This window comes from Melanostigma gelatinosum (assembly GCF_949748355.1).
Source record: "Melanostigma gelatinosum genome assembly, chromosome: 20".
NCBI classification, from domain to species: domain Eukaryota; kingdom Metazoa; phylum Chordata; class Actinopteri; order Perciformes; family Zoarcidae; genus Melanostigma; species Melanostigma gelatinosum.
The window spans coordinates 8,730,742-8,745,225 of NC_136653.1; the positions used below are offsets into that span (position 1 = coordinate 8,730,742).

Consider the following 14,484-nt stretch of genomic DNA (forward strand, 5'->3'; position numbering starts at 1 on the left):
AACTGCTAATAGCTAATTCGGCATACTTTTAATGGTGACAATTTTCCAAAAATGTAAACATGTAGGCACAATATCAGGGCTCAAAGTAGTTGTCTGGACCTTGTCTGAGGGGTTCCACAGTATCAGAATTTGAAAAGATCTGACGCAGATTGACTGTCTTGTGTTTTCTGGTGTGCTGTTGTGGGTTTTTAGTACCGCCCAAGTTTGAATGACCTTTTTGTGACCGGCACAAACAATTGGAGATAAAACTTAGCTGAATTTCAGGAGCAGGACCACACCTCAGCCACTCGCCCACTTCCGGTCACGCTCCTATAAATACCTACCCACTCTAAGCCTCGGCACACTCGAGTTTTCTGCACTCGCAACCGGAACACCACGGCAACCGGAACACCACGGCAACTGGAACACCACGCAGAGGACGCCGCCAGCCGCCATCGAGAGGGTCCGGGCAGCCAAACCCGCGATCGCCACCTCGCCGACCAGCTGCATCCACTCGCCAGGATCTGACAATACGAAGAGATCTGACAATACGAAGAGTCGGACTCACGGCCGTCCTCCTGTTACTCACATCTCGGCGGCAGAGGGAGACCCGCTACCTCCTGACGTAGACAACGGAAACGTAAATCCAGCTCTCTCCTTCTTCGCTCGCTCCGAGCCGCCGCCGAGTCTGGCTGCCGGCACGCAGAGCTCAAAGACGCCGCAGCAAGTCCATCCCTTAAACTCCTGACAACCAGCAGTCGGTTACCCAATCATCAAATGACGCTGCGACACCCGTCCGCCAAGGGTGCTTCCTCGATGCAGCTCACGTCTGGGCCACCGCAATGCCATGGCTTTCTCGTTTCCCATTCCAGGAGTTCAGCCCTCCTGCAGACACCCGTCCAACATCGGTTCGGCCATATCCAACGCCGTCTTTAGACCCACAAATCCTCACTCGATCTTGCCGACCAGCGCACAGGCATATTTTGGGGTTCTGTAAGGCCCGGGAGCCGCAGTGGATCCTCAGCTAAGCCTCTCCCAAACCGCACCAGGCCAAATCTCCATCAACCATTCCTCAACACTCCAAACAACCGACGAAGGTTCGATCCGGCCGAGGTGGGGGCCGAAGCCAGTGAAACCAAAGAAGTAAACACAGTGCATGGACCGCCTCTGAATTAATTTGGTGTCAGCTTACCTTTAAACTGGATCACCCAGCCTCAAACCAAGCATCTCGTTCAGCCATTAGCCAAATCACTTGTTGACTCACGTTTAAAGTGAAACTCTGAATCCAACTGTCTTTCGAAGGTTTCGGTTCCTTTGTGGAGAAGACGGTCATGCCATACATCAGCACCACCCCTGCCAAGCTGCTGAACCCATGCACAGGCGACCAGAACTGCACCAGTCCGTTCAGCTACAAGAACATCCTGAAGCTGACCAGCGACGGCAAGAAGTTCAACAACCTGGTGGGCCAGCAGCACATCTCTGGAAACCTGGACTCTCCTGAGGGGGGGTTCGATGCCATCATGCAAGTGGCTGTGTGTGGGGTAAGCTGTTGTTGTAAAAAGCTGTTTCCCTTCCCTTCAGTAATACTGTTGGAAATAATCATTCTCAGGTTCTCAATTCAAGCAAATTTTCCCACAATTACGGCCCTCGCTCGGAGGCATACAGCGCCAATAAATGCGTTCATGTGGTGATGTGTGAAAAGGGTATTTTATGAGCATTTAGCGTTTACAAGGGGATTCTTGGATGCAGAAGTTTGTGTGCCACATTGTGAGCTGCTCATATTCCTCCTTAGCTTTCATATGATGTATCGCTGTTGGCAGACAATTATGACTTCATGATTTGAGTGTTTCTTTCTCATTTCTCAGGATCATATTGGTTGGAGGAATGTGACTCGTCTGCTGGTGTTCTCCACTGACGCCGGCTTCCACTTTGCTGGCGATGGCAAGCTGGGAGGCATCGTTCTGCCCAATGATGGAAAATGTCACTTGGAGAACAACGCGTACACCATGAGCCACTACTATGTAAGAAGATCTGTGTTTCTTTGGGCCTGTTCTACATGCGGGCACGTAACCGCTACTCGTGTTGACTGCGTGTGACATTGAAAATGTCCCCATCTTGTTTTCAAAAAGGATTATCCCTCCATCGCTCACCTGGTTCAGAAGCTGAGCGACAACAACATTCAGACCATTTTTGCAGTGACTGAGGAGTTCCAGCCTGTTTACCAGGTGAGATCTTATTTCTTTGTTTCTCTATCTGGCACTCTACTTCACTTTTATCTCTTTACTGTTCCTCATTCCTTCGCTGTGCATGCATGTGATTAGAAGAGTGCGTAAAAAATATCCAGCCGAGCTGATACCTCTGGTGCGAATTATGGTAGCATCCCCATAAAAGCTCTAATTATCTCCTTGTGCCATGCTGTTGATCTTTCGGGCCAGTTCAGCCCAGTTCCTTCTGAGTTTGATGAAAGTTCTTTCATTACGTGGCTGCAGAGTGCTTCAAAGCCGTAACAATTCCAGCATTTCAAGGTTGAAACAATGTTGTATCCATCTACAGCAGGGGTGCCCACACTTTTTCAGCTTGCGAGCTACTTTTAAAATGACTATGTCAAAATGATCTACCTACATTAAAAATGCTGAATATATATTTATATATACACTCAGTATACTTTATATTTACAATATATGTTGGCATACCTTGCATAACTGCATGAGCCCTTATGGCACAATACAATTCTGTACATTGTTGGTCGTTACCTTACTCTGATGATTGCACTGAATGGAATTGGCCAGAGTTGCATAGTCCGGACAGTAGCTGCTGGTATCCGCCTCAAGCAGACTTCAAATGATCATCAGTCATGGTGGAACGGTGTATGACTTAATGTTCTTCATGTGGGAAAAGGCTGACTCACATAAATGAGTAGAGCTGAATAATGCAGTCAGGAAGGTATCACATTTCCTCATGTTTGGGGACTTTTCCTCTGTGAGAAAACTGTCCATGAGCCCTGGACTTCAGCTGAATGTCAGCTTGCAGTGTCAGAATCTCATCCTCCACTCCAGACGAGTTCAGGTGAAACAGCATTGCAATTTTTGATGCGAGTAAATCAACCTCAATATCTTCCTGAAATGTGCAGCACATAAGTGAAGCAACTGGCTCGAGTAAAGCAAAGTCTGGAAAGCGTTTGTCAAACTCTGACTGACACTTGTCAATCTGCTCTGTGTAGCGCGCAGTGTCACGTTACGCACACGCCTTCTGCTGAGTCTCCAGTTCTGACGCCAGGTTTTGGAAGTTTCCCAAATCATGGCGCTGCAGCTTTAGCTCCTTTAGTAGAAATGAATTGGAAGGCTAACTAATTAGCTCGCCGGAGTTTTGCAGTAGCTCGCGCGGTTGACTGCGCATACGTGGTGACCCGTGTGTTAGAAAAGCAAGTGGCAAATGCCATGAGGACATCTCATTTCTTTTGAATGGAATGAGATCGACCGGTCGATCGCGATCGACATATTGGGCACCCCTGATCTACAGTATATCTGGAATTAAATGCTTCAACCAGTATATTTCCAGGCTGTAATGAAATGCAATCACGTCTTGTTGTTGTTTTTTATTAACAGTGCTTTGATTAAGCTTAATTCTAAACTTTTTTCTTCTCTCCTCAGGAGCTGAAGAATCTGATACCAAAGTCTGCAGTGGGCACTCTGTCTGCCAATTCAAGCAATGTAATCAACCTTATTATAGACGCTTACAATGTAAGTACACTTTTATTAAGTCAACAGTTGCTCACGTGAACCACACTAAAGGTTGTTTGAGGTACTTATCCATAGTCAGAGTATTACCTGCAGTAGAAGGCGGTCGGAACTCCCCCAGTTTGGAAAAGCAGACAGGAGGACCAGGATGAGAGCAAAGTAATGCAACGCTGTGGACGGGGGCAGCAGCAAAACGTATTTCAGACATCTTGAAAAATCAGTTGATGTGTACGATCTATTTCGAGTATTTCACCCCTGTACGGTCGGACAACCCTTTCCAACACCTATGCTCTCTATACCGCCAGACACCTTTGCCAAAAACAGGGATTTTACCACGCTTCAGTTTCCCGCCGGAAAGAGCTGTCTGACGGCAAGGTGAAGCAGTGAAAATATTCAAAATATAGCTTACAATTACACTGATAGGTGGCTAAAATATGTTTCGCTGCTCGCCCCGTCCACAGCAGTACATTGCTTTGCTCCCGTGTTGTTACTCCTGTCTGTTTCTCTAAGATGGGGGGGGACTGCCATAGGTAATACACTGACTATGGACAAGTACCTCACACAACCCTGCGTCAAAAGATCCAAACTATCCCTTTTAAAGCATTCAACATAGTGACTGAGTTGGACCAGTCAAACACATTCCCATTTAATTCTCTGCTCATCCTTTGTGTACGCTGTCAAAACAAAGCTACCAGATGACATTCCAGCACTCGTGTTGTTATCTCTTTGCAGTCTCTCTCGTCCGAGGTTATTCTGGAGAACAGCAAGCTTCCAGAGGGAGTGACCATAGCTTACACGTCCCGCTGTAAGAACGGAGTGGTTAGCGAGGGCGAAAGTGGACGGAGGTGCTCCAACATCTCCATCGGCGATGAGGTGAGTGCCCCTTTCTGTTGCATTTCACCAGGAGAGGATTCAGCCTGAAACACACACCACCATTCAGGACATTAAGAGACAGAACATGTCTAATTCAATGAAGATAGTTAAAACAGTCACCATGCGTTTATGTCAATGACAAAAAGTGGTTTGTCAGCAATACACCACAATGGATCATAGTATCTTATTATTACAGACATATTTTATTCTGGCAGTTTGTGAACTTGAAGTTAAAACTTAAATATCTTGTTTAATTCTTCATTTATTTACGTGTATGTCTGTAGGAAACACACTGCCACAAAGCCATGATATGCTTGTATATGTTTATTTTATTTGACATGGACATCACAGTAGCATTAGAATGGTAACATACATTTATGCACAAAGCCCAGATGCACTGTGTTAAGTGTTTGTAGCGAAATGCTAATTTACAACACCTGTGATATAGACATGTTCTTGCTGGAAACCACTGAAAAACTAGATACAAAGCTATGGCAATAGAAGATTGAATAACAAGCATTATTTATCATACACAGAGGATCAAAAATAATCTGTACTCGCCTATTCGTGAACAATGTGATGCATTTCATCCAAAGTCATCAGACTTCCACTTATGCCAGGCCTAAATGATGAGATGTCAGATACTTAAAAACCATAATTTCTGTAATTCGCACACTGTATTGCACAAAAGCTGCTCTCTGTCATTGTGGTTTGCTCTCTGAGTCCGAGTCTCCCTCTCCTCCTTCATTCCTAGGTCATGTTCAGCATCAGTGTGACGTCTAAGGGCTGTCCGAAACAAGGCAAGCCTGAGACCATCAAGATAAAGCCCCTGGGATTTACAGAGGAGGTGGTGATTATCCTCAACTTCATCTGCGAGTGCGAATGCAACAAGGACGGCATCAACAACAGTTTGCTCTGCCACTTCGGTAACGGGACATACGAGTGTGGAGCCTGCAAGTAAGTCTGCGAACGTTTCCGCAATGCGAACGTTTCCGCAATCCTTATTGCACCTCACTCAGTCTCACTCAGAGAATCGTAACCTCTCCCTCGTCTCAGGTGTAATGAGGGCCGAGTGGGTAGACAGTGTGAATGCAGCAGCAACGTTGTGGCCACGGAGGACATGGACAGGACCTGCCGTAAGGACAACGGCACCGACATCTGCAGCAACAACGGCGACTGTGTGTGCGGCACATGCGAGTGCAAGAAGAGGATAAACCCCGAGGAGAGGTACAGAGGCCTGCACTGCGAGTGCGACAACTTCAACTGTGACCGCTCTGGAAACAAACTGTGCGGAGGTGTGTATGACGGATCTCGTCTCTCTGAATTCCAGGTCTCAGCGCGCAGGCGTTACACGGATGATGACCAGAGAGAGAAAAGGGGCTCGTTAAAGCTTTCATGCTCTTCTTCTTCTGGTGTTTTTCCTCAGGGCATGGCCGCTGTGAGTGCAGAGTGTGTGTCTGCGACCCCATGTGGAACGGAAGCGCCTGCGATTGCTCTCTGGACAACGGCACATGTATGGCGAGCAACAACCAGATCTGTAACGGCAGAGGAGCGTGCGAATGTGGCAACTGCAAGTGCAATGACTCCAAATTCAAGGGTCCCACCTGTGAGACTTGTCTTACCTGTCCAGGAATCTGCATTGAACACAAGTAAGTCTCAAAAGAAGATGTGTTAATCTGCAAATATGCCACATCTATTATGGTACACTGTAGCCAGTCTACAAATGTGGAATGGTTACAGCGGCCCATAACTATTTCAATGTACATGTGGCGTTTAAGAAATATCCAGAATTATCCTTCAGGAATAATATGCATTTCCTGATACTCATGTAGTTTCTTTCTTGGTGTTGCTGGGGAGAAAATATCCATAGGCAGGAAAAAGGGAGATAAATCTTCAAACGGAAGTAGAAAAATAAAAAGGTTCAACACTGGAAAAGAATTTAAAAAAAAAGATATCTGTTCTCTGGCCTCTAATTGTACACTTCCCAAGGATATCATTGTCTCCGTCCATCACGAATAAACATTCATAAATCTGCTCATCATGGAAAAAAGGACGCTCCTTATAACTCCAGATCTTGCCTGAGAATCAGCACTGTTTTCACTTCAGTATCAAAGTAATCCAGTGAAAGCTGACTGTGTGTCAACGAGTACATTAAAAAGAGGAACTTTTAATCGCTAATTCGGCATACTTTTGATGTTGCTAATTTGCCAACATGTCAGCTAATAAAGGGTCAAATACAAGCTAAAGTAAGAAGACATCGGTGTAATTGTAAGTTTTTTTTTGCTTTAAATTTGCGTATCCCTTCATTAGCAAATCTCAGTGCTCATTAGTAACGACAACATCCCGCTCCCACCAGAGAGTGCGTCCAGTGCCGGGCGTTCGGCACCGGTGAGAAGAAGGACACGTGCGAGAGGGACTGCAGCTACTTCAACCTGATCAAGGTGAAGGCGCGGGACAAGCTGCCCCAGTCCAACGACACCTCCTACCCCGTGATGGACTGCAAAGAGATGGACGCCAACGACTGCTGGTTCTACTACACCTACGCCGTCAACAACAACAACACGGAGAAGGAGGTCCATGTGGTCGACTTGCTAGGTAAGCAGAGAGCTAGGCTAACGTGAGCCAGGGTGTGGAAGGCTTCTGTTACAGAGAAAGCTGCCTGGAAAGACAGGGCCTGGGTTGCAAAAATAGGGCATTTGTTTATTCACTTTCAGCCGTGTGATGGTATGTTATTCCCGTGGTCTTGTTATTTTTGCACTCTTATTTCAAGCTGCCTAAACACTGCTGCGCCCCACTATTTCAGACTGCCCGGCCGGCCCTGACATGATCCCCATCGTGGCGGGCGTGGTCGCCGGCATCGTCCTGATTGGCTTGGCCCTGCTGCTCATCTGGAAGCTGCTGATGATCATCCACGACAGACGAGAGTTCGCCAAGTTTGAGAAGGAGAAGCTGAACGCCAAATGGGACACTGTGAGTGTTTTGGAACCGTAATCGGCTCCGTGAAAGACGAGAAAAGATAAATACTTGTTTGATTTTTTGCACTGATTATTGGCAGAAGTTTGGTCGAGTCGCTTAAAACGTGGAAAACAGGAGTTGTTCGGCTGCTCTGCAGAGCCGTCCGCTGTCAGGGAATTAACATGTAAAGATCATTCGTTGTACTCAGCAGCAGAAGAGATTAGCAGACTTGTTCATGTCATTACAAAGTGTCTCGCTCACATTCTCTTCAGTCGCACAGCTGTGGAAATAGACTGAATGTGTTGCTTTTGAATGGCGCTCAAAATATTTAAAAACAGGGAAAATGTCAGCGAGTGTGAGAACTTTTTTGGGAATGTTATGCACTCTGATCATAGCTGGACTTTTTTTTTCGGCGAGTGGCTACAGCTCCTCCCCTCCCGGTTTCCTCCAAGCTGAAGCATCATCAGCCAACATCAATATGACAGAAGAGTGGATTTCTGCACAGCTTCATGTGCAGTGAAATGGCTCCACCTAGTGGTGGAGCAGTGTCACAGACGCAGACTATGGTGGGTTTGGTGATGCAGATGTTCCCGATCTGTATGTTGGGGTCTTACTTATTACCATGGGCAGGGCAACATAGGGCTCCACACCCCTTTCATTTTGAGAGAAATGAGAGACTGTTACTGAAACTCTGGGTAACCGGGATTTCCTGACAAGATAAGAAGGCAAAGCAAGCAAAAGGAATTTCAAAGATACTGCATGAGCTCCTTCCATGGCTACTTAAAGCAGAATATCACTATCTTAAGAAAACACAACCTTTGTCGGGGTATTTTTTTTAATGATTTAGTAAATATCTATATCTGAGAAGGCGGTGTGTCAGTGTGGATCTGCAGGAAGCGTGGGACCGAGTCCTCTTCATGAGCAGACTACTGAAGTTCAGGATCTGTTTTCAACCAACAGCAGAATGTCAGAGCTTTTTTTAAAGTATTATAGGGCCATCATTAGTATTTTTACTATTATGAGTTTTATTATTTATGCCTTTATTAGAGAGATGTAATGAAAGATGGGAATGTCATGCCACAAAGATCACTAGGGAAAAGGACACAAAATGATAGCCTGTGATACGTAGAGTTGGAGTGGAGGTAGGCTCTGAGGATGGGCTTCATCTATCCACAGGCACATTGCCTCAATGAGGGCTTCCAATAAAAGAAGTCTTTATTGTAAAGTGTACACAATCCGCATTTTAATTTTGAAAAAGGCTCATCACAAACATGCCCTCCTTTCATCACTTACACTGGACTTTATTCCTACTTTTCTCTCTTTATTCTGCCATTTTTGTATTCCTTTTTTTCTGTGTCTTTCCTGCTAAACTCTATTCCGACTTCTCTACATGTAGCAAGACAATCCAATATACAAGAGTCCTGTCAATCAGTTCCAGAACCCACAATATGGACGTAAAGCTGATGCCCTTTAAGTTTGTATTTCCTTTCCTTTCCACGTCATTTTCCTGCATGGGCTTTTTACGTGTGCCTTGATTTCAATCAGTATATATATTTTTTTCTTCATTTCACCTGTCTTTTATAACTATCAGGAGCACGTAGGTAGTAGGAAGAGAAATATTACCTTCATAGTTTGTAAAACAATGAGTGCATGAGTGTGCTGTGACAATCGATATCACAAAATCGCAAAACCTGGTCAGTGTTTGAGGATACGAAGTGACTTCGGGGCAGAAATGCCAAAACCTTGTCCGGTGAGTATGAAATGTGTTTCAATACCATGCAGAATCTGAACTTCTTGATATTTGGTGCGGCGCAAAAGCATGGCTGTGTGCTGAGTGTGATCTAAATAAATAGCATGTACAGTAAAAGGATGATGTTCTCTTCTGATGACGCATTTGTTTTTCTGTGTGATCTGTGTGATCAGAAAAGTCAAACGTAAATGTTGTGTATTCATTCCTGACTAATAACCTAATTGTTACTTCAATTTCTGCTCTGCAGGGTGAAAATCCCATCTACAAAAGTGCTGTCACGACTGTGGTCAATCCCAAATATGAAGGAAAATGAAGGCGTCATAGTTTTCAATGAACTCTGCTGTCAAGGATCTGACGACTGCAGTATTTAACGCAAATTGGAGGAGAATGTTCTGGAATTAATGTCATTTCTTCTTGTTGCTTTACCATTATAACGCACCATGTGGCACTGCATCTGTATTTTTACGAACACTAACGATTTGTATGCATTTGTTGTATTCTAGATGTACAGTATACAGTATGTGTATTTACTTTTAAGTTACATATTTGCAAAAAAAACATGACATGAAGGTGTTTTTTTCCTGGAGGATGGGCAGAGGATTTAGCTTTTTTGTTTGTTTTTAACAACACAGTGTGGACACTATGAATATACAATATATGTGCAAGAGTTCCTCAGCTTCTGTCTCTTTCTCAGACACGTCTCTGTCGTCTCGTCCCTCTCTGTGCACTGACTTCCTGTGTTCCAGACAGGATTTAGGTTTAATGTGTAAATTGTCAGCCATAGTAGCACATATTGTGTGTGTGTGTGTGTGTGTGTGTGTGTGTGTGTGTGTGTGTGTGTGTGTGTGTGTGTGTGTGTGTGTGTGTGTGTGTGTGTGTGTGTGTGTGTGTGTGTGTGTGTGTGTGTGTGTGTGTGTGTGTGTAAATGTGTGTGTAAATATATATAGAAAATAACTGCAATAGGAAGTATTGAATGAGATTTCACATTCAGCTTGATTGGACGGTTATGTTGAATCACACACAGTATTATGCAGAGGTTGTAAATGTAGTTTTGATCTGCAGCTTCGAAACATATTTTTAATGCACTCTTATTGAGAACTGTTTTCTATTCTAAAGGACTAAATACACAAGATAAAGATTAATATCAACTCTCATTCAAATAGTTGACTGGATACCACTTGTTAAAATTCAGAAGTTGTGGTGATGTTGAACAATCAAAGCATTTGTTTAGTTGTGATCCAAGTTGCAAATAACTAATGAAATATTGTTGTACTTGTCAACTGCAGTAACTTTCTCTGGTCCTTCCCTGTGTTCTCGTCAAGTACGCCAAAAATATGTTCCATGTTAGCTTGTTCAGTGAACTGGTAAACTCGTTTGTGTGAGTCAATTCTGTTCGTGACATTTTATTTTATTTTAAGATGGTAAGACCGAAACGAGTATTTGTTCAGACGCCACACGAATCACCTGAAATGCTTTCACACCCCAAATGCCTCTGAAGTACCACACACAAGCCTTTACACAGTATTGTTTTCAAAGTGCCTTTTATTTTAATACTTTGTTCTCTCCCAATGCGGTTTGAGTTATTTATTAAATAAAATACAAAAACCTGTCTGTGTCTCTCTCTCTTGCCAACTGTCACAATAAGATAAGCCCTTGTTCTCTGAAAAGAAAATAATCAGAAACAAGATTTTTGGTGACTCATCAAAGCTGAAGATTTGCTCCAATGTTTTAAAGACAATTTCTACTGAAACACTTTGATCACATGAACAATGAGTTCATACATAATTCAAGGAAGCAGCATGACATCAATTACGTATCCTGGCATGGTAAGACTTACGGACGGTCACAAGTTGTATCTTTCTACTAAAAGTTTGACAGGGTTCATACAGTACAGAGGAGGTCTGAGTGGGTCATTCCCCCGAATCGGTGCCATTTTCAGCACAAATAACTATTGAAAATGTGTAGTGGTCAATCTCAGGCCATTTTATTTATTTATTGTTGCGAGATTTCTAAGCATAAGATGGATGTATTTGTCTCAGCCCTGTTACCAAAACCCTTACGTGGTTTGTCAACTTTTATCATTTCATAAAGAGGTAAAGTGTATAAGTGTGTCTATCTCCCAGTGGCTTCAGTTCTCCTATTTATTTATTTTTTTTGTGATGTATGTCATGTTATTTCAAACTAATTTGCAATCATAAGAAGTGTGGTCTTTGTTGGTGAAATGTTTCTTATATACAAAGAACAATTACTTATCATAAAACTCCAAAAATATAGTGGAGTAAAATCGTTTAGGTGTGTTTCCTAGAAACTACAGGTCTGATGAGGAAAGTGGGAACAGGTGTGTAGGTGGGAGGGGATGTCATGTGACCAGGACTGGCAGGTCTGGGGAGTGAGCAGGGGCTGGAGAGAAGGACAGAGAGCCAGGACGGGCAAAACCCACCACAAAGTCTCTGACCTCCCTCGAACTTCTCAGACAGTTTAACATCAATTAAAAGTCATGCCAACTGGCTTCTTTTTTCTGCCTCAATCAAGTGGGTACCTCATATGTTAAAGCATTGGTCTGATAATAAGGGAAAGGGCATTCCTCATGGTTCTGTGGTAGTGGCACTGATAAAATTATATTAAATATTATTGTAGAAATAGATATAAAGCATGAATTTTATGCACAGTAATTATGTACAGTTTATAGTGGTAATAAGACAAATATTGGGATGTGTGAAAATGATAGAATGCAAATGAGAATCATTAGACATTTTACTGATGTTATGCAACACTGACAGAAACATGGTGGATACCAATTTTGGCTCATTTCGAAGTAACTCACACACATTTGAGTAACTCTTATACTGTACAGGTCGTGTATGAATCGGGTGTGCTTTGTTGTGTAGTCATAAAGAAAAGGTCTTATGATATTCATGTACAGCCTACCGAGCGGAAGTGCCGACAATTCATACAGGATATGGTCGAAGTGAGTCGTCTTACCAAGACACGAACTATCTCTGCTGCGAGCTGTAAACAGGAACACAAGTTGCTCAGGAACGTCGTTTTAAACAGGCTGTCGGAGCCGTTTATCGACAGTAACACAACTCACTGTCCAAGGAAGATGGAAGACGATACACTAACGACGCTGAAAATACTGATAATAGGAGAAAGTGGCGTGGGAAAGTCCAGGTAAGCTGTAACGTTAGTTATCTCCGAAGAAAATGATGTCGTGGCTCACTGCTAACGTCAGATAGCTAGCGTTAGCTCAGCGGCCAACTAAATGTTGTGAGGTTAATTAAAAGATAATGCGCACTTCTAATATTACTTAGACGACTCGGCTGTGGTTGTCCTATCCTTTAATAAATAAAACGCTATGACGTTATGAGATGACATAAGGCTTGTGGTGTGCTAGCTGCTAACATAGCTAACACGTTAGCTGACAGGAGCTGTGTGTGACATCATCTTTGTTCTGGTTTCTGAAGATGTTGCAATAATCTAGACCTCCTTTCAGCCTCTGGTCCTCGTGGCTATGCGGTCATGGGTGAGGACAGTTATCTAAGCCTACCGTGTGTTGGGAGATGTGAAGACATGATGAGCAGTCACTGTTGTTGTGAATTATTGTGATGGATATGCACGAACCATTATCTACTCTTACTGTATTTGTAACGCTAGCTTCTCCTGCATGAGGAGGTTCAAACAGGCAATGTCTGTAATTTAAGAGGTCATGTTTGAGTGAAACTTGGCCTCTCTCGAAGGACTAAAACGCTGTGTAGTTCATACCACACAGTGGATTTTGCCATGTGGTAATCAGAGGTCCTTGTTAGCAACCACAAATGAACCTAAAATTCAAAGCAGACTAGTGTTTTTACCAACACTATTCTGGCAGTGTACATTGTGATGCATGCCAGCAGAGAGCTTGGTCATGTTTGCTGGTCTCCAAGACTGTGGTTCAGACTACACGAAGGAATCCTGATAACCAGCCTGAGCCATCAACCATCACATTGCAAACCATGGTACTGAGTACAGCATGCCTTCCATTGTGATAACACGGTGCATAGGTAATGAGCTGCCCAAAGCTCTGTTGAAGGGAAGTGTCTGGCCACAAATCATCTTTCACTGTCAGACTGACGACCAAGCCTCGGGTTCTCAAAATACACCGTTACACGAATCTCCAAAGTGTGTAGGGCCTTTTTTGTGTAGTAATCACAATAGTGGGATCTTCAGCATTATTACAAATAGATCAGATATTAGGGGATGTGAGAATACCCTTCATTTTGGATCCAAGTGTTCACCCAGAAGGTTGTAAATAATCCCAAATCTTTATACTGATTAATGCACTTTTACATCCGAGAATGTCAGCAATCCAATTGTTTCTCTATTGTCAGTTCTTCCCTCCTCTATTCACTATTTTTTTTTGGAATTATCCTATTTTTATATAATTATAATTATATTATATAATTTTTTTTATTGTAACACACGATTGTAATTTTAACCTTGGTCATGTGGTCTGTTTTAGTTTAAGGGTAGAAATGTCCTTTATCTTCTTCTTCACATTGTCTAAAATCGTGCTGGTAGTTTGCTTACAGCTCTGTATTGACTGAGTTTATGCCAACGCCATAACATAGACCTAAGTTTGCTTATATTTCCAGAAAACAGGAGAGTTTTGTGGGCAGCTGTACTGTACGCTGCCTGCTAGTGCATAATTGAGGCCAAGAGTGTTGTTCCAGAACGTACTTTTGTATTATTATTAAATTGGCTTTTGCTTAATACAATAAACAAATGCAGACTATGAATAGTTTCAAATGTCATTTAAATTATCCTCAGCCTTGAGCTATTTGTCAAGCAGGTACACTGCCCGGACTAAGTTTTGAACAGCATACAGATATTTAATTTGTTTCCCTGCAATCTGTAAAAGCCCTTATGTCCTGATGTCTGCTTGGCGAAGAATACACACGTTTCATTTGAACAACTGACCCACGCAGGACACATTTCTAACTTGGCTGTCTCCAAGCATAGCTCATCGGCTGCATCCCTCGTAATAGCCCTTGAGGAAAAATAAGAGAATTATGCTTGGTTCAAGTGAAAGGAGTCTACTTATCCCCATCATCAGCACAGTGATTAAGGCCTTTGCACTTGATTAGTCATAGCTGCGTGAACCCTGTCCACCTGAGTGCAATTTAACGGTGATATCATCTGGAGCGTGTATGC

At 43.3% G+C, this 14,484-nt stretch overlaps 2 protein-coding genes across 3 annotated transcripts in view; both read left to right on the forward strand.

Moving 5' to 3' along the window:
• LOC306793840 (integrin beta-1-like) overlaps positions 1–10,903 on the forward strand; it is a 33,101-nt gene extending 22,198 nt beyond the window's left edge. The window contains exons 6-17 of one of the 2 annotated variants that reach the window (XM_079291628.1): positions 1,282–1,520; positions 1,845–2,000; positions 2,109–2,204; positions 3,630–3,719; positions 4,449–4,589; positions 5,344–5,546; positions 5,646–5,884; positions 6,016–6,238; positions 6,946–7,184; positions 7,393–7,559; positions 8,941–9,018; positions 9,542–10,903. In XM_079291628.1, coding sequence (XP_079147754.1) covers positions 1,282–1,520; positions 1,845–2,000; positions 2,109–2,204; positions 3,630–3,719; positions 4,449–4,589; positions 5,344–5,546; positions 5,646–5,884; positions 6,016–6,238; positions 6,946–7,184; positions 7,393–7,559; positions 8,941–9,018 — 1,871 coding nt within the window. In that variant the 3' untranslated portion in view covers positions 9,542–10,903. The remainder of the gene's footprint in view (positions 1–1,281; positions 1,521–1,844; positions 2,001–2,108; positions 2,205–3,629; positions 3,720–4,448; positions 4,590–5,343; positions 5,547–5,645; positions 5,885–6,015; positions 6,239–6,945; positions 7,185–7,392; positions 7,560–8,940; positions 9,019–9,541) is intronic. The other variant, XM_079291629.1, reaches the window with a different exon arrangement.
• A 1,407-nt stretch (positions 10,904–12,310) lies between these two features.
• LOC306794402 (ras-related protein Rab-18-B) overlaps positions 12,311–14,484 on the forward strand; it is an 8,927-nt gene continuing 6,753 nt past the window's right edge. Inside the window, exon 1 of the mRNA XM_079292453.1 lies at positions 12,311–12,465. Within this exon, the coding sequence (XP_079148579.1) occupies positions 12,398–12,465 (68 nt within the window). The 5' untranslated portion in view covers positions 12,311–12,397. The remainder of the gene's footprint in view (positions 12,466–14,484) is intronic.